The 19441-nt window shown below is 51.9% G+C and overlaps 2 protein-coding genes across 2 annotated transcripts; one reads left to right on the top strand and one right to left on the bottom strand.

The window, feature by feature from the left end:
- Positions 1-1727: 1727 nt before the first annotated feature.
- Positions 1728-15136, top strand: LOC123054295 (carbon catabolite repressor protein 4 homolog 4). The gene is made up of 10 exons (XM_044478030.1): positions 1728-1952; positions 2027-2106; positions 2231-2280; positions 2370-2419; positions 6077-6146; positions 6629-6750; positions 6986-7095; positions 13578-13728; positions 13898-14045; positions 14522-15136. Exons 1-10 carry the CDS (start codon positions 1840-1842, stop codon positions 14816-14818), a joined length of 1191 nt encoding a protein of 396 aa, XP_044333965.1. The 5' UTR covers positions 1728-1839; the 3' UTR covers positions 14819-15136.
- Positions 15137-15688: 552 nt separating this feature from the next.
- LOC123054285 (probable folate-biopterin transporter 7) lies at positions 15689-18986 on the bottom strand. Its single transcript, XM_044478022.1, has 2 exons — positions 18508-18986; positions 15689-17234 (listed from the first exon to the last, which is right to left on the bottom strand). Exons 1-2 carry the CDS (start codon positions 18788-18790, stop codon positions 16195-16197), a joined length of 1323 nt encoding a protein of 440 aa, XP_044333957.1. The 5' UTR covers positions 18791-18986; the 3' UTR covers positions 15689-16194.
- Positions 18987-19441: the final 455 nt, after the last annotated feature.

The raw sequence follows: 19441 nt of genomic DNA, 5'->3' as shown, positions 1-19441 counted from the left end.
TCTCACCCAGGACCTGCTTAGCCTGGCTCGTTTTTTCCCTCTGAGCCAGGCCCGACAGTGAAAGCAACCAAACACGCCCTTATCATTTGAGTTGCTTTTTACTCCCGTGTGGCAGGCCATTTCGTTCTGCTTGCGGACGGAATCAGACAGGCGAGTCCAGATCGAAAAAAGAATCGGACCGGCCAGGGCGAATGGAGCACCGGCCAACCCATGGGCACGTCGCACGTTGTTGCTCCAACGGCAGGATCCAACTGAGGCGCAGCCGCGCACGCCGGTTTACCGGCTAAGGCCAACTCCACCGCGCGACCCTATCCTGTCCGTCCCCGTCCGTTTGGGGTAAAAGGGACAAACGAGACGGCCCAGCGCGCGGCCGCAAACAGACTTTTGTCCGCTTTGTGTCCGCTTTCGACCCATCCGCGGCCCAAGTTTGCGCCGCTTTTGGGGTGAAACGGACACCACGCGGACGCGCGGGTCGTCTGCGCGTGTCCTTCCCTGGCCCGCCCGTCGGTGGCACAACGCAGGCCTTTTTCTATCCGCCCCTCCCTCCGGCCGCACCCCCTCCACTCTTCCCCACTCTTCCCCTTGCCGCCGCCGCCGCTACCATTGTAGCCGTGTAGTTCGGACGCGAGCTCGCCCAACCCCTTCCCCTCGGCGCCGCCGAGCTACCCAACCACGGCCACCTGGTTTGCGCACCCGCCGGCCGGTTTTGGGGCGGATCCGGTCGGTCTTGAGCTCGGACGGTTGTGGGAGGCCTGGCCGCGCCATGGATTGGCCGGGCACCTCGCCGGAAGGCCCTGGCAGGGCCGCAAGGCCACATGCAGGCAGTGGCTCCTCCTCTAGCCGCTCGGATCTGCACCGTCGGTGGTCCGCCGGCAGATACACGAATGGCGGCCAGCCGGGCTCGGTGCTTGCCCAAAAGCTCGCCGGCGCACCGTTGCCACTCATTAAGTGCGACCACTGCCCAAGGATGGTCGTGCGCTGCGTGTCTACAACGCTGGAACATCCCGGATGGGTGTTCATCAAGTGCTTAAACGATGGGGTATGCGCTTTTTTAGCTTCGGTTTGTGTTCTAGATTTGACTAGTTGTGCTAACTTCAAATTTTGTTGTGTAGAATTGATGCAAGTTTTGGTATTGAGAAGAAGAGTACATCGATATATTGATAGAGCGAAATTTAGTACATGTTCGTGCACTTTTAGCTAGCATAAAGGCTGTAAATGAGACACGTGCACTTGTTGCTAGATTAGAGGCTAGACACGAGACTAGGTCTGAGGAAGCAACATCTACTTCTGCCTTGAAGAAGAAAGGAGGATGCCAGATCGAGCCTCCTCCATAGATCAGCAATGAGTGCATCGAGAAGGCCCTAACCCAACTCAAGGGGGCAATTATGGAAGTTGGCTATCTTCTAAAATGTATTTTTATTGTTCTTATTTTCTTTGGCCTTACTTTATTAGTCAAAATGTGATGATGTATTGTCATGTACCAAAAACGAATGATGAAAAAAAGTTAAGGACTTGCAAAGAAAAATGCATGCGGACAGGATGCGGTTGGGATGCGTCCGCGCGCTGGGCGCACGGCCACCGCATCTCAGGACATACTTAGACACGACCCTAAATCTCTATCCAAACAGATAGAATCCGAACAAAACGGACGTCCGTTTCGAGTGGCGCGGTGGAGTTGGCCTAACCGCACCACCGTGGACACCGGAAAAAAGGGCAAAGTTCACAAGGCGGAGTCCGACCCGGACACAGTCACGCCGCGAACAGGCGAAGCAGAGGTCGCCTTCCGCACACACCATCTTTTCCTTTTCGGTTGCGCGCAAGCAAACACAGCCGCCGCCGATGCTCCTAAAACCCCAGGCAATCTGGGCGGCTTCCCTCCCTCTCTTCCTCGGCCGCCGCCTCCTCCCCAGTTCCTCTCCCCCTCCCTCCGGCCGCCGCCTCCCCTTCCGCCCGTAAGCAGCGCATCCTCCCCCCCCCCCCCCCCCCTTTCTCCATCTCCGCTTCTCATGCTCTGACTATGGTTCAGGATTTGCAAGCGGCGGATGAGCGCGCAGGCGGAGCCCAGATTCGCCCCTCTCCCCACAGCGCAGTCCGAGCCTGATGCCGGTAAAATTTATGCTCCCTACGCTGTTGAAACGGGGTCATCGTTACCCGTGATTACTCTGACTGCTCCTGTATCCGGGCAGCTCCGATGTGGTTAGTATTGACATCGTTTTGGGATGGCTTCCAGGGGCAGACGGGTACCAGTTTCGGCTGGTTTCCTACAACATACTCGCCCAGGTATGTCGGCTGCTGAGCTTTACTCTGTTATTTTACTTGTGATAGTCGTATGGACAGTGACGGGTTGAAGAATTTGCTCAACATTGCAGGTTTATGTGAAGAGCGCATTTTTTCCCCATTCTCCATCCGCGTCTCTTAAGTAAGCTCATAATTATTAAAGGGAGTGTCTATTTCCAAGTCCATTTGAGAAATTCATATTTCTAAGTCGATTATGTTGAATGTTGATTTCTCTATCCATCCAAATAACAAGTATAGCACATTTTAGAATTGTGTGTAACTTGGTCGACTTAGAAATAGAAATAACAAATCTCGAAGAGCGTTAATTTCTTAGTGGATTGTGAAATCCTTACTTCTAAGTTGATCCCCGGTGTTAATTATTCTATCCAATGAATATCTAGTAGATTTGTGTGTAACTTGGCTGGCTTGGAAATAACTGTTCTCAATCGACTTAGAAACACAATCAAACTATTCATATCATTCTGCTGGAATTTTAAATAATTTTTTCTGATTGAAATCATGGGATGCCCTAAGTAGCCTCTTGTTGCTTGAGCATTGTGCAGTGTGCACTGAAGATCACAGACCAACCCCTTTTTTCTTAGCACTTACATATCAGAATTTGGAATTCCATGAGCAACGTACTCGTTTTTATCATATGCACATTTTGTATAGTATCCAAGAAGTTACAAGCCAAATGTATGCTGTGTGAATCGTAATCAAGCTCGCATTGCCACTTGAGGCTCTCTCGAAACAGGCTCTCGCCCTACTTTATAGATAAAGCACAAATCAAAGTACACGGCCGAAAATACAAGTTAGTGAGGAAGCCCTCTTCCAAAGCAGATCCTAGGATAACTGGACAACACAAACGCACGTGACTACGTTGCCGATAAATAACACAGCTAGGCCTGAAAACAACGCCATGGCAACACCCTCAGGAGGGGAGACAACACTAAGCATCGCCGCTGCAGAGTCCGAGACAATCAAGGGTCTTTACCCGGAGCCCCAACACGGAGAGGAGATCCACAATGATATCCTTGTGAGGAGAGCGGCAACCGCGGGCACTGCCATCGTTGCCGCCAAAGCGCCGAGCTTTCGCTCAGCAGCTCACCCGTGCCACCAGGAGGCCCCCAGGACAACCGCGATGAGCACAGACCAACGACAGAGAGCGAGCCCGAGCCACCCACCGCTACACCTCTTACTGCCCACACGCCCAAGAGGCATAGCGGCCACGATCGCCATGGTGCTCGCCGGAGAGCCAACCATGAGGATCGCCATCCGGGGCCGCCACCAGAGCGTCCATGAACCGAGACACCGCCGACCGTCCGCATCAAAGCACACCAACCCCGACAGGAAGAGTAGAAGGCACCTCTTCCACACCTTGCCTGACATCAGCCCCCGGGTCTGGTTCCACACCTCCATGGTAAGTGTCGACGCCTGCATCCCCAACTAGTCCGGGTGGACTGGGTGGGGGAGAGACCCTGAGACCGCCAACGGCCATTGTCGAGCAGGCCCTACCCAAAGCCCTCTGGCTTGGCCTAGACGAGCTCATATGACGCCAAGTCCATGGCCATCGGCGTCGATCCGTTTAACGGCACCACGACGGCGACCATCACCCACCGCGCCCGCGAGGACATCGCTCGCGGGCACAACCCGGACCGAGCCCAACCACACCTACCCAGGGCGATAACCCAAATCCGCCTCAGACCTAGATCTGGCCCTCCCGAGCATAAACCCTCGGTCAGAGCCGCCGCCGCCACACATGCAACCGGCACGACCGGCACCTGCCCAGCCCCGTGCCCAACAGAAGGGAGGTCACTGCCGCCACCCTGCGCCTCCTGCAGGACCACAACCACCGAGCCGCCGTGGTCACCATAGTCCATACGCCCGCCCCGTCGCCCTGACTCACCTCGGCCCAGCGCAGCCGTTCGAACTCGGGCCCAGCAATGACCACCGCCGGGAAGCAGGGCAGCAACTTCAGGCCCACGGCACCCACCGACCAGATCTGGCCGTCGCTGCCAGGCACACCCTGCCAGTCACACCATCATCACACCTGTGAACAGTGGCTTGCTGCGGCGGGGGGGGGGGGGAGTGATCAGAAAGGAGGAGCCGACGAAGCACGAACTAAAAAGATTGTATTAGGCATGATGCTTTATTTCGGGAGCCAAAGGAATTACCCCCTCGTCGTGCCTGTGACCACCAAATTCCGTTGGTGGTGGTGGTGTGTGTGTGTGTGGGGCGGGGGGGGGGGGGTTGCTCCGCCCCTGCTGTGCGAAAAGCCGCCACCGCCAATCGGGCTTCTCTCGACCACGGCGGTGAGGAGGGCTTCTCTCAACAAAAAGGCTTGTTTGGGTTTGAGCCTACCCAACTTGTTTGGGACTAAAGGCTTTGTTGTTGTTGTAACCACCCCGTAGGTCGCCACTTGAGGATTCCTCGTACATTTATTTAAGATATTCCATACAGTTGTCTTACTTGGCAAAACCCACCCTAACATTATTTTCTGTAAGCATGAAATCCTAAAAAAAAATGTAGAATGGTAAAAGAATGCTGTTAGAAAAAGTGATTAATTAGCATCCAGATGAAACTCATGTCCCCACAAGATACCAACTTTCGTAGCACACATATATTTATTCAATAGGTATAATACGATATTCAAATTTAGCCCTTGGTTCGAAACATAAGGGATCGTATGCTCTGGATCTGCCAAACTCATGCTTTTCTTATCAGTATTTGCATTTTATTAATTTCCTACTATCTCCTTGCACTCACTTCCGGTCCTCCTTCCTTGCACAGTCTCTTCTCTTGTATGATATATTGTGTTAACATAGAGATGATACATGAGAGATATGCATGTCAACTACCATTACTCTAATGTTTACTTGATATTTGCAATGCAACTGAAATGAACACCGAGAGAATACGTAAATGGAGAAATCTTATAGGGTAAAAAATGCCACATAATAAGTTTTAGTTTTATTTTTCAAACTCAAAGCGACAACTAGACTTTCGAAATTTCCCATAGATTTACTAGCAGACTATAGTATGTATATTTGTGCCAAATTTTATATGAGGTATTATTTTCATCTAAATTTACAGACATCTGTTAAAATGCTCGGGATAAGCAAGCTAGGCTCTAGACGAGAGTCAGGAGTGAATCACCACCTTGCGATGGATCTCATCACTTTTTGGCCATTACTCCCCAGCCATCCTTTGCCAAAGTCCCATTTCACTCCCCACCGGCTATAACCACCACAGGCGCTATACCGTCTCTATCGCAATATGCAGTATCAGCGTTCTGAAGTTAGATCTGGCGCGACAGGCCTGTATCAGATATTCAGATTGAAGCGGGTGTGAGATCTGTGACAGTAACTCGCAGTGATAGCAAAGAGGTTGCTAAATGTCAGATCCGCTGTCCCCAAACCAGGATTGACGATCCATTCCTACTGATTACCTTTTCCTTTGCTTCTTCCGCCTCTCTCATGTAAAGCATAACTTTTTGCTGTGGCGAGCTTCCTAAAGTACATCCATGCAAAGCGGTGACACCTCAAATGACTCCTTTTTAGATTTATAAAGAGGGGGGGGGGGGGTACACTGTACACCCACCATTGCTTTCTTATGCTTACCAATAGTAACCATAAACCATATTCCACAATTGAACTGGCACATTGTTGCTATTTTGGTGCGCTTGTTTTATTTCAGGATTAAAGAACACAGTTCTTCCTTTCCTTTCTGTTTTTCAGTTCTTGCCCTAATTCTATCATCAGCTTTGGAATTCATGTTTACTTTTATGTTTGGAAAATAGGTGGAAAGCTCGTTCAAAAGCCGTTCTAACAGAACTCAAGAGTTTTAATGCCGACCTCATGTGCATACAGGTTGGGTCTCATTTCTGATGTTTTAATAAATTTCTGTAGTGTGATCATATCTAGTTTTGTTTGCTAGAACTATGTACAACATGATTTTGTTAATCATTTTTATTACATGTAGGCTTCAGTAACATGCCCATATCCTTTTTTTATGTGGACATCCCTATATTTATTTGCAAACGGATAGATAAAATAACCAGATATGGAACATTTTCTAAAGATACTACTTGAAGCTATCATGCAATGGAGTTGCTCTTAGTAAACACTTTAGAATATAGACCCAGTGCATAGAAGCTCCCATACAAGGTGGGGTCTGGGGAGGGATTATAAGAACCTAGTCTCTTACCCCTGCGAAGTGCAATGCAGAGAGGCTGGTTCGAACCCACGACCTCTTGCACAAGTGGGAAGGACTTCACCACTGCGCCAGGCCTGCCCTCTTAGTGTTCACTTTAGAATATTCCTTATTTTTTACTGGTTCCTGCCTCTGACAGGAGTTGGATGAATATGAGACATTCTATAGGAAAAACATGGAAAGTACTGGATATTCAAGTATTTATGTCCAGCGATCTGGAGACAAACGGGATGGATGTGGTATATTTTATAAACCAAAAAGGTAAACATGTGCTCTTAACTGATGTACATGGTGCATTAGTTACTGATTTCAGGACAGCTCCTTATTGAACCTCTCCCCCTGCAACTATATTTGTTATTGTGCTCTAATCTATATTCAGTTTGCGAACACATTCCCTGTAAAATAAGCAGCTAATAATGGACAAAGCTCGGCACGAGAAAATGTTACTTTTTACATCATCCAATTATTTTCCCTGACCATTTTCTTCTTTTTGCAGTGTGGAACTGTTACAGAAGGAAGTAATACATTACAATGACTTGGTGGAAACATGTCATCTTAATGATAATGTAATTAGTGCCCCCTCGAATAATTCTTCACCATCAGAAGGTAATATGAAACGGATCACATAATGGACACACTTGCATGGAATGTGGACATTTGAAGTTGTGAACTGGGTGTCGGGGAGACTGATCCACCAACACCTATGGGGACCGGGCCCCCTTTCGGTTCGGAGGGGGGCGGAGGCCGCGCAAAGAGCGGATCGAGGCAGTACACGCGAGCAGTTTTACCCAGCTTCGGGCCGCACGGATGCGTAAAACCCTACTGCTGCTTGTTTGTGTGTATTCAATTCTTGCTCAGGAGCGATGGACGCTGCCAGACCGAGCGTGAGAGTGTTCCTGATGTTTCGAATGAGCCGAACCCCCTCTACGTTGCGCTTGGGCCTCCTTTTATACTTTCAAGGGGTCACCGACAGGTGGTAATGTAGACTAGAAGGGTAAAAATGGAAAAGGATGCGGCAGGTGCAGCTACCGCTACTGTGGACACAGTGCACCCTACCTAACTCTGACGGCAGGGGACAAGGTCATTGAATGCCCGTCTGAGTTGCCTAAACAGTGCAAAAAGTGACCGTTAGGAGCGCCACCGTTTGCCACGATGACCTTCTCTTCATCTCCGCTTGCCACCGCGTACCCCTGGCTGCACAGGCTCCCGCCACGCGCCCCTGAGGAAGCCTCATGGTGACACGCGGGTGGGTGTGCTGGAGCGTGGGTACAGAGTGGCAGCGGGCCCCCGGCGAGTACCTTGTCGGGGTCGTCGTCTTGTCGAGTCCAGAAACTTGTCGCTCACCGGACCTTGCCGGGACGTGCGGTGCATCGCGGCAAGTTTCTTGAAGTGCCGTGGTTGGCCTTCCCGGCAAGCTCCTCTTGCCGGGGCCTTGTCTCTTCCCGGTAAAATCCTCTTGTCGGGGCCTTGTCTCTTCATCTTGAATGCTTTGTTCTTGAATGGCTCCAAAGGAACCCACGGAGGACTCTGGCGGTCGTCCGGCAAGCCTTGCCGCGCGACGCTGCAACTGCCCGTGCACAAGTTCGGGATACTAGGGTACCCCTACTCTAGTACACCGACAGGAGCCCCCGGGCCTGGGCCACACACGGTGCCGAGCGCTGTTGGGCCAGGCCCAAAACAGGGCACGGGCACGCGCGGAGCCTGGGTTATGCCGAATCTAACTCTGTATCCACCGCGCCCCCCGTAACGGCACGCGTCAATCGCGGAGTCGTGGGAGAGATCGTGGGTGGTTGTTTATTTGGAAGGACGAAATGTCCGCCCCGTCCCTCTTTATAAGCAGGGGAAACAGGGGCATTTCCCCCACCTTCGCCCTTCGCTGCTGCAATCTCAGAAATCTCCGTCGCCCTCCTCCGTTTGCAGAGTTGAAAGAGGGCAGCGCTCCGCCCCCGTCGCTGCCGCCACCACCAGCGCCGTCGATCTCCCCCACCGCCTCCGCCATGCCTCCGAAGCCCGGAAGGGGAAGGCCACGAAGGCCGCGGCTGCGAAAGCTGTGAAGTCGACCGAAGCGCAGCGGCTTGAGGCGCTGCGGAAGGAGCGGGCCACTTTCCCCCCGGAGCTCCTCCGCGCGCTTCTCTATATCCACGCTCGCTTTCGCGACGAGCGCTTCCCGGGACTCCAACTTGACTTGACGGGCGCGATAGAGCGCCAGCAGCCTCCGCAGCAGCCGCTCCTCCTCGGGCTCGTCACTGCTGCTTCCCGGCGCGTCAACGATCGACAACCCGGCGGAGGCGAGCACCTCCCCATCCAAAACTTCTCCTTCCACCGGCGCCTTGGAGCTTGACGCCCAAGGGAGCTTGATGAAGATGCCCTCGCCAGCCTTCAGATAGGCGCCGGGCTGGGGCTCCTCGGAGCCTGACGCTGCGGCAGCGGCGGAGGGATCGGCGGTCGGTGCAGCGCCTGACGCTCCTGCGGCCTCAGGGCCGTCAGTGCGATCGCCAGATCCCCCGCCAGCTTCCTCGGCGGCAGCCTTGGCGGCCTCTTCACCGGCAGGCACATCGGCACCAGCTCCGTCTTCGGCGGCCGCGGCATCATCAGTGTTGCCGCGCGCGTCCTCTCCGCCGCCCGCCTCGGTCTCCATCGGATCCGCGGAGGGTGGATCTGACGACCGGAGAAGAATGAGAAGTCAAGCAAGCACTCAAGAAGAAAAATCAGCAGAAAAATACAAAGAAAGTTTCGGGCAGGAAGGATTACCTGTGCTGGGATCCGCTGTCATAAGCTCCACCACCGGCGGATCGTTAGCGCTGTCCCTTGCCGGAGACTCCTCCCTTGCCGGAGGCTCCTCCCTTACCGGAGAACGCTCCCTTGCCGGGGAGTCCGCCCTTGGCGGCGTAGTCGAAGCAGACGACGAGTCGGAGGAGATCACCACGCCCTCCTGACGAAGCTGTTCTGCTCCTGCACAAACAAACCAGTGATCAGATGTCAACAAAGGAAAAGAGCAACCATGCGCACCCAGGAGCAGAAAGTAAACCATATGCTTACGCTGGGGGCTGCGCTGGGGGCTGCTCTGCGAAGTGATGGCCGGATCCGGCAAGGTGGTCTCGGGCGCGCCTCCTGTCGTCGCAGTGGGCTCGTCCTCGATGACCACCACCTGAGCCTTGGCCCTCTTCGCCGCCCTCTGGGCCAGAGTCCTGAAAAGGGAGAGTCCAGGATGGGTCAGATCAGATGTAAGACAGGAATGGCAAGTTGAAGAACTACAAGAACAACAAGGGAATCTTACTCTTCTTCCTCTTCCTCGTCGGAGCTGAGCGCGGAGAGGTCGAAGTTTGGCCCACCTCCGGCGCGACAAGGTGGAGGGGTGGGATCCCTTGACCGCTTGGCGGGGACTGCGGCGCCAGCCCGAGATGACCCCGCCCCAGTTGCCACTGCGGCGGGAGGCGCACCCGCGGCAACCGTACTTGCCGCGGCGGAGCGCGTCGCGCGGCGCTGCGGCTGTTGACCAGCTTGCCGCCTTGCTGCGTCCCCGATCCTGCGGAGGCGCCTTCTTGGCTGCACTGGGGGCTGCGTTCCGGGCCCTGTTTCCGGCAAGCTCCCCGGAGATGGCGGGCCGCTCGCACCCTCAGCGGGCTCACTCAACTCGGCGTCGGGCGCGGCAAGCTCTTCTTCGTCTTCAGGCCACTCCCGCTCAGCAAGACTCATCGCCGATGCCGTGTCCGCTTCCTTCACCGTGAACCCAAATTCACCCGCGGCTGCGGCTGCCGCCGCCTCTTCCGCCCTGGTGGCGATGCGTTCCATCTCTTGATCGGTGGTGTCGCGGGTGAGGAGCTTCTTGTCGTCAGCATTGACCGCTACTTCCACTAGGCTGTCGAAGAACTGCTGCACAACGTCTCTGGCAGGCTCTTGCCAAGTTGGAGCGATCCCGTGCGAATCACACAACGGCATCATGGCGCAGATGCGGTCGCGCGAGGAGTTGTTGCACAGAGGAACGACGCCTGCCGGCAACCTGAACCACTCGGGATGCTGTGGGTCGTGCTTAAATATCTCCTTGAGTATCCCGTCCAACTCTATGACGGTGAAATTGAAGTTGAGGCCTGGGCGCAACCTCATGATATCTGCCGGGCCTCCAAATTCCCAGGCGGGTCTCCCCCTCGCCTGCAGAGGGGCGATGCGCCGGCGAAGGAAATCTGCGCCGACAGCTCCTACAGTCAGCCCGGCAAGCCTGAGACGCAAGATCCGAGTGGTGGCGATCTTCAGCTTGTCGTCGTCCACGGACAGAGCGCTCCAGTCATTGCCACGCACTGCTGGGGCTTGGCGCAGGGCGGTGAACGGCTGCGGGCTCTCTTCTACAACCCAGCACCAATCTGCTCTCCACTCGTCCCATTTGTTGCGGAGCTCCCCCTCCAGATAGGTCTCCTTCTTGCCGGCCCGCGAGATCCAGGCGATCCCGCCGGCAAGAGGTTCCCCTCTCTCGACACGAGGCATAAAGAAATGGCGGAAGAGAGCTACGTTGGGGTGGACTCCGACAAAGTTTTCCCATAGATGGGCGAAAACTGCCATGGTCAGAACGGCGTTGGGGGTGAAGTCAAGGAGGTGGAGCCCATAGGTGTTCATGACGTCTTGGCCCGCTCCTTCCTTCTGGGCGAGCAGATGAAGATCGCTCTCTTGGCCATGTGGCTTGTGGCCGCCTGTAAAGGCGCCGACAAACTGATGGCATAAATCTGCCCAAAAGGAGATGGAATTGTCCGGCAAGTGCATGAGCCAGGACCTGACGTTGGGCTTGAGTACCAGCGGGAAGTAGTTGGCAAGGATCTTGTCGTCCCGTCCCCCGGCAGCCTGCACCGCGATGGTGTAGATGCTGAGAAACTCCGACGGATGTGTCTTGCCGTCGTACTTCTCTGGTACGTCTGGTTTGAAATTCTTTGTGCTGGGCCACTGGACTTGCCGCAGCTCACGGGTGAACGCAGGACAACCTACCGCGTACGGCAGATCGCCTGGTTCCCCTGGCGCATGCATGTCAACAGAGGGCCCAGCGCGCTTGTCGGATTGACGTCGCGCTTCTCTTCGGCGCTCGATGCGGGTTCGAGCGTCTTCTTGTTGTCGTTCATGGAGAACTTGGCGCTGGTCGCGACGAGCTCGTGGGTCCGACGACGCGGTGGAGCCGCTGTCGGGGTGGACCCGGCGAGTCGGCGATTTTGGCCTTCGTAGTGGAGAGTGCATGAAAGTTGCACCTCCCCCGGTCTTGTTGCCATCGGCTCGCGTCCGGCTGTCCTGCCGCGGTAGTGAGGTGCTTGGTTGCCGCGCAGTGTCGCCGTTGGCGAAGCCGATGAGGCTCTGGATAGTGGCCCTCCATTCGCCAGTCTTGTCCGCCATCGGAGGATAGTCTAGGAGCAGTTGAGCTCGCGCCAAGGCTTCTGCTGGAGTAGTGGGCGGCGGAGGTGAACGGTGCGAGGAGTGGGGCGTGCTCGGACTCCTAACCACGTTAGAAGGAGCAGTGCCCCGTCCAGGCGACCGTACTTCGCTCGAGCCAGCATGTTGACGTGCATGTTGGTCTTGAGCGCCACGAGAACCACCAGCTTGATCTTGGCCCAGCGGACGTATGGCGCTGCGAACGCCATGACGCTGCTGGTCCCGCGCCTCCTGAGAGGGGCGCGGTGCGCGCATGGACGCCGAGGTCTGTGCCGCCTTGTCCTTGGACTTGGCCGCACTGAGGGCTCCCTCGTCGACGCCCATTCTTCCGCCGGCGTCCACTCCACCACCCGTTTGCTCCGGAGGCGGTGAAAGCGACGCAGACGGAACAGCTGCCTCCGAATCCTTCTTTTTCGGTGGCATGTCGATGAAGACGATGAAGATTTAGCTCGCGTGCACGCCGGATCGTGTTCGCACAATCTCGACGCCCCCTACCTGGCGCGCCAAAGATGTCGGGGAAACTGATCCACCAACACCTATGAGGACCGGGCCCCCTTTCGGTTCGAAGGGGGGCGGAGGCCGCGCAAAGAGCGGATCGAGGCAGTACACGCGAGCAGTTTTACCCAGCTTCGGGCCGCACGGATGCGTAAAACCCTACTGCTGCTTGTTTGTGTGTATTCAATTCTTGCTCAGGAGCGATGGACGCTGCCAGACCGAGCGTGAGAGTGTTCCTGATGTTTCGAATGAGCCGAACCCCCTCTACGTTGCGCTTGGGCCTCCTTTTATACTTTCAAGGGGTCACCGACAGGTGGCAACGTAGACTAGAAGGGTAAAAATGAAAAAGGATGCGGTAGGTGCAGCTACCGCTACTGTGGACACAGTGCATCCTACCTAACTCTGACGGCAGGGGACAAGGTCATTGAATGCCCGTCTGAGTTGCCTAAACAGTGCAAAAAGTGACAGTTAGGAGCGCCACCGTTTGCCACGATGGCCTTCTCTTCATCTCCGCTTGCCACCGCGTACCCCTGGCTGCACAGGCTCCCGCCACGCGCCCCTGAGGAAGCCTCATGGTGACACGCGGGTGGGTGCGCTGGAGCGTGGGTACAGAGTGGCAGCGGGCCCCCGGCGAGTACCTTGTCGGGGTCGTCGTCTTGTCGAGTCCAGAAGCTTGTCGCTCACCGGACCTTGCCGGGACGTGCGGTGCATCGTGGCAAGTTTCTTGAAGTGCCGTGGTTGGCCTTCCCGGCAAGCTCCTCTTGCCGGGGCCTTGTCTCTTCCCGGCAAGATCCTCTTGTCGGGGCCTTGTCTCTTCATCTTGAATGCTTTGTTCTTGAATGGCTCCAAAGGAACCCACGGAGGACTCTGGCGGTCGTCCGGCAAGCCTTGCCGCGCGGCGCTGCAACTGCCCGTGCACAAGTTCGGGATACTAGGGTACCCCTACTTTAGTACACCGACACTGGGCACTTAATAAGTAAATAAAAATACTTATTTAAATCTTTTTGCAGCACGTCCGTAAAGGGCTGATTTTCCTTTTGGTTTTCATTGCCTAATTACTATATTTCTTGGAAGATGTGTTGTCTGTCATCATTATCTAGTGCTCCATTTTTTCTCCCTGTAATTTGGCTGGATATGTTCTTTGTTCTGATGACGTGCTTACGATTATTTTGTATGATGTTTTCTGACAGAATCTAGTGGAAAGGAAGATAATAAGAAACGTGGAGATCCAAATGATCCACGTGTGAGATTGAAGCGTGACTGCGTTGGTTTACTTGCTGCTTTCAAGCTTGGCGATCCTTGTGAGCATATCCTGATTGTGGCGAACACACATATTTATTGGCAAGTAAAATAGCTCATGTTCTCTACTGTTCTGTGATTTAAAGATGTTTTCGTCATTCGACTCATATTTTTGCCTATTTTATTTTACTATACGTATTTGATGGAAGCTAGTTTTCAACACGTGTATGGGTTTCTTATGCATGTTAACCTGTAAAACCTGATTTTACAGGGATCCAGAATGGATTGATGTGAAGTTGGCTCAAGCAAAGTATCTTCTTTCAAAAGTCTCTGAGTTTGAGAAAATTATCGCAAATAAGTTCACCTGTAAACCTTCTGTGATCATTGCTGGTGATTTTAACTCCACCCCTGGTGATAAGGTATTTCTTGCATTTTCTGCATTGCTTTCTCAAGCTTTTGCCACTATTGTTACAATTATTGTTACAGATTGCAGAGTTTAGTTACACAGAAATATTATCAAATATCACCTCCGTCCAGAATTACTTGTCGTTATCCAGACGACGTGACTTGTACATAAATGACCTGGCCAAAATGACATTGTTTTAGCTCCATGGCTTTACTGAAAGATATTGGGAACTTTGTCCATGTGCTGACATCTATTCCAGTTATGTGTGTGGCATATTGTTATCATGATGAAACATATTTGTGTAGGGACTGGCAATGCGCGGTCCAATAGCTACTTTATGCTTTTGAGCCCTTGTTTATGCCAAAAACAAAGCATTCTATCCTTGTCTCTCATGTGTGGATAATCTAACCCAGATTCAGTTTTGTGTGCCACCTCATTCAATTTGGTTCTCTCTGGTCACCTCAGCTAATTTGTTACTATCACTTCCAGGTATACAATTACCTTGTATCAGCTGGCTCCGAATCTACGGACGAAGCCCTGATCAAATTGCGCAGCCTGTATGCTGAGAACGGAGGGGAGCCGGAGTTCACAAATTGCACTCCAGGTTTTACTGGAACATTGGACTACATATTCCTGTCGGAAGGCGGTTCAATAAAACCTACCAGCTTACTTCGGATCCCACGAGGGGGTTCCCCGGATGTGGAAGGAGGCCTGCCCAACTTCCACCATCCTAGTGAGCACTTGCCAATCGGTGCCGGTTTTCAGGTACTTAGAGCTAGTGCCTAGGGTGGCCGGTTGTGTTTTTCGACTGCGGCGGCAAATGGCCCTCGAACTGTTGGCCATGGTCTGCGTGCAGTCTAGGGTTAGTCATAAGGCTGTGGGCTGTGGTGCATGCAATAATATCTCACAGCCACATTTTCTGGTTATTCAGAAGCAATTTGTCAACTGATAAGTGATAACGGTATACTTTGTTCCTTTTGTGTGTGCGTGATATGTGCATTTATCAGTGTGAAGAAACATGTGCCTTTTGGTTTTCGGCCAAAGAGGTATGTGCATTTATCAGTGTACGCATTTCCCAGAACACTGGACCCTTTTTGATTTTGAGGGAAGGTCTTCATGACTAACTTAATTGATAATTATAATTATAAACAGCCTTTACACACAAGATTTGCAAGTAAGCAGCTGTAGGAGGAACATCCCTCTGTTCTATAGTAGTTGCTGATTTAGTACAACGTGTACTAAATCAGCGACAACTAACTGATATGAAACGGAGGGAGGGAGTACAAGACAAATTATTTAAGAAAACTATGCTTATAGCTAGCTCATAAGTCGCACCATTAGTCTCACAGCATGAAATTGACCTTCCCTATTGACAATTTATGTGTGTTATACAGCTTTTGGAGAGTATGTGTTTTTAACCAGTATAAAGATTTATGTGTTCTTTAGCTCCTTATATGTGTTCCCTACAAGTAACCGTTTTTACCCAAAAGTAAAGCGTCAAACTTTAGAAGGTCGCCAAAGACGCATCTATCCTTGGAGTTTATCATGGCTGCATAGAGAAACATTGGGTGGAGCGTCTGAAAATGTAGGATTGCAAATCGTAAAAATGTAGATTCTACTAACCAAAATCGTATCCTAGAACCATAGAGTTCGTTATGACTTGTGCTCACCTAAATTGCTGAATTAGTCATTCGGAAATAGGTACAATCAGTTCGTTACATGAAAAATGGACAATTGGACATAGACTTTTCCACACACAAAGAATGAAAAGAAATGCAAACTGAACTGGCAGACCAAAGACAATAAAAGTAAATACACAATATGTAGGGTTCAACTAGTTACACATCTCAGAAAAAACTAGTTACAGCCTTACAGAAGCTAAAAAAGAAAAGCTACTTACACCCCCAAATTTATCATATAGCTCCTGAAAGACGAAAAGAATGATGGCACACAAGTATATCTGCTCTTGCCTCTTAAGACGATTCCTGAAAGGCCACAGAGCGCTCGGAACTGAAGAACCTAATCCTCTCTTGGGTTGTTTCACATATGATGAAACTGGAATTTAGGCAGCCCCATACTCAGGCACCGACAAAAGTTTGAAGGAAAGCCTCGCAGGCACCAATACAATCTCTTTGGGATCCTAGGGATCCTACAGATGGATTCTATTCTTCCTTCTTCTCCTTCCCTTTCCTCTCTTTAATCCATGATGAGCAAAATAGCGGCAGCACTGTGCATGCAGCCTCAATCAACAAGCAAACCGGCAGTGCAGAGAAATCATCTCCAGATACTCCCATGAATTCAGCAAGCGCAACCCCAAGATATCCGCTGATGATAATAGACAGGGCAAGTGCAGACATGACAAAGGCCATAACCGATCCCTCGCACCCAGAGGGGCAAAGGCTTGCGATAAGAACACTGAAGGGTAGCACCTTGAAGAACATGAGGCCCTCTAGCAGCCCTGAGAACACAATGGTGTACAAGGAGTCTGATATTCCCACCTTCCTGTATACTCCCTGGACAAATAACACGTCTGACAACATTACGACCGCTGTGATGAACTGCAGAGCTGATAAGATCTTGCGTGCAGACGTTGTCTTGAAGCACTTGTTGTATGCCATGCTCCAAGCCAAGAGAGCCACTTGCCCAAAAACCTTGGATAAACCGATGATGGATGAGTCAAGTCTTAACACTTCAGTCTGGTAGAAGAACATGGTCCCGAGTAGAAACGGTATGGCAGCATAGGACACTGAAAACCATATGATTGACCAGAATATTTCCGGCATACAGAGCGCGTAGGACAGCTCTTTGGTTTGTTTACGGATGCTGGAAATCACCGATGTATTAGTAGTCGCCTTTGGGAGTTTGAGGGAGCTCTCAGATATAGCCACAGTAGTGAAGAACTGGAGCACGAGAACGATTGCGAAAAATAGGAACATGAGTTTGGGGGAAAAGTAGCTGAGAGCAATGCCACCTAGGAGGTTTCCTAACGCGCCAGCAGAAGCACCAAACATACAAGCAAAGGATTGAAGCTGACCCCCTGAGGAAGAGGTTGCTTGCTTCCCGGCCTCCGCTACAATGGCATCATTGGCAACCTCACATATGGATGCACCAAAGTTGCTCAAGAGGAGAAAAATGGTAAGAACCGGAAGAGAAAGAGACGGCCAGAGGGCAATTCCTAACCATGAAACTGCCTGCAAGAGAGCTGCAACCACAGCAAAAGAAGTTATGTTAGAATATAGGAGTAGTTAGCTATATTAGGAGAAACAGTTGTAATGTAGTGTAGCACACAGTGCGCATCTTCAGGAGCATCAGTTATGGCATTTGACAGGGTGATAAATATGAGTAAATTACACTAATTTTCCTTATGCATCTGATTGTGCTAATTATATATTAACAAAATATCAGTGGACTTCCAACAATTGGTCTGTCAAGCTCGAAAGCACTTGGTTGGGCTCTTTTATGCCAATCTGTTCATGAAGTGATCGAGAAAGACAAGATATCATAGTCACTAAAATCGCCATAGCTCCCTGAATTTATTTAACTGCTCGGATATCTAAACCAAGGGGATCAATGGATTGAGCTAACTTCTAAATGATGCGAGCTGAAAAGGAGAATCAAAGACCAAAGTGATTCTAGTCAATTAAAATTTAATGGTATTGCACAAATTAAGACTTCAGCACAGAATCTGAGGACGGGCAATCTTAAGTTCTGTAATGCTGGGATATGACAGCACACCATCCGTCCATCTTTGGAATTTCATCATAACACTTGTGCACGGCAAGGGCCACATCCAAGGCTGAGAAAAGATACACGATGCCACCCTGGTTGCTACTCCAAAAGGCTACTCCGCCGAAAGATGGAGAATGATGGTAATCAGAAGAAAAAACGAAAAGGGAAAGTGAAAGTGAAAGAAGACAAAACGCATGTGAATAATCAAGAGGACAATTGCGTTCAAGTATATTCTTTGCAGCGTTGTCGCTCGCCACATGACACCGATGTACAAACAAGTGAACAGCACGCAAGAAAGGAATGTGGAAAGCTCTACCGTGGTTATCATTTTTCTTTTTCTTTTTTTCTCTCCAAAGACAGCGCAAAAGAGTAAAATATCCTACTGCACGTTCCTACACTGCTCAGAATTCCCACGACTCGTCTAATCAGTGATCAAGTGCAGTGAAAAGGCGAAATTGTGCGCGCAACATGGGCAGTACAGGGAAGGTGAAAATCTCGGGGAATTATGATTCTGCATCGCGAGCGTGGTTCCGATCATTCCAGGTTAACGGGTAAAGGTGAGTACGGAATCGAGCGTGGTTCCGAGCATTCCACGTTATTATCCGTTAAAGTAAAGGGCGGTATGGAATCACGATGAGGATCATGGTGTCGGTCGCAGATTACGGAAGGTGGCGTTGTTGGTAGATCTGAAAAGAAAGGCAATGCGATAACGTGGGGGGATAAAGGGAGGGAGGGAGGGGGCGTACCGCCGATGGCGACGTATGGCAGGCGGCGGCAGCCGCGGATGGGGACGGCGTCGGAGAGGAGGCCGAGGAGCGGCTTGGCGACCATGGGCAGGGTGGCGGAGGCCTGGAGGATCTGCAGCGAGGAGGAAGGGACGCCCATGGCGTCCTTGAGGAAGAAGTTGACGCCGAGCCAGGGGAAGAGCCGGAAGCCCTGCACCCAGAACCCGACACCGATCACCCACCGCTGCGTGGCCGCGGCCGCCGCCGCGGCCCTCTCGCCCTCCACCTTCTGCCCCTTCTCCATGGCCTCCCTCCACGAAATCCGACGGTACGGAGTCTCGGCTGATCCGCGCGTCGCCGGACCTTTCTGTTCCTGCTCTGCTCCCGATCCAAGGGAAAGGAATGAGGAGACACTGGGAGCTCGTGGTGGCTCTTGTGTTGTACACTACCACCGGGGGTGGAAGGACACATGGGATGGTTGGGTGGTGTTTGGCCGAACTGAGAAGCGATGATGCATTTCAGGGGAATGGTTGGCACGAGAAGAACCAACACGTTGCCACGGACACAGGGGCCCGGAGCCACGTGGACCAGTACCAATCGCCATGTGTGCATGGTGGGTCATCGCGTTCCAGGATGTCGGCATGCCTTTTCGGTGGGCCTCCGGGCCTTTTTTTTCCTGAAAAAGTCTGTAGCTTCATCAGATTAGACTTTTTTTTAGATCACAAGGGTTTTATTCCATCATGGTAGAGCTATAATCTTTGGGAAAGAGATCCTCAATACATGGGGCTTTTGCCGAGCCACATAGCCATAGCTCGCTCAGAGCGACTATATTTTACCAGGCAATCTGCAACACTATCACGTGACCTATGAAGTTTCTGCGAAACAAAAACTCTATCAATCATTAGAGCCTTAATTTCAGCCACTAACTGACGATACACTGAATGATCTAAACTAG

The sequence above is a fragment of the Triticum aestivum genome, chromosome 1A (genome assembly GCF_018294505.1).
Source record: "Triticum aestivum cultivar Chinese Spring chromosome 1A, IWGSC CS RefSeq v2.1, whole genome shotgun sequence".
NCBI lineage: Eukaryota > Viridiplantae > Streptophyta > Magnoliopsida > Poales > Poaceae > Triticum > Triticum aestivum.
This window is presented reverse-complemented; position numbering and strand designations above follow the sequence as displayed.

Bases quoted from the DNA above. Each gene is read 5' to 3' on its own strand.
- LOC123054295 (XM_044478030.1), top strand. From the start codon at position 1,840: ATGCTCCTAAAACCCCAGGCAATCTGGGCGGCTTCCCTCCCTCTCTTC. The intron at 2,281-2,369 runs GTATGTCGGCTG...TCAACATTGCAG, and splicing joins CCTACAACATACTCGCCCAG to GTTTATGTGAAGAGCGCATT. The intron at 13,729-13,897 runs GCAAGTAAAATA...CTGATTTTACAG, and splicing joins GCGAACACACATATTTATTG to GGATCCAGAATGGATTGATG.
- LOC123054285 (XM_044478022.1), bottom strand. From the start codon at position 18,790: ATGGAGAAGGGGCAGAAGGTGGAGGGCGAGAGGGCCGCGGCGGCGGCC. The intron at 17,235-18,507 runs GTACGCCCCCTC...CTGTGGTTGCAG, and splicing joins GCCATACGTCGCCATCGGCG to CTCTCTTGCAGGCAGTTTCA.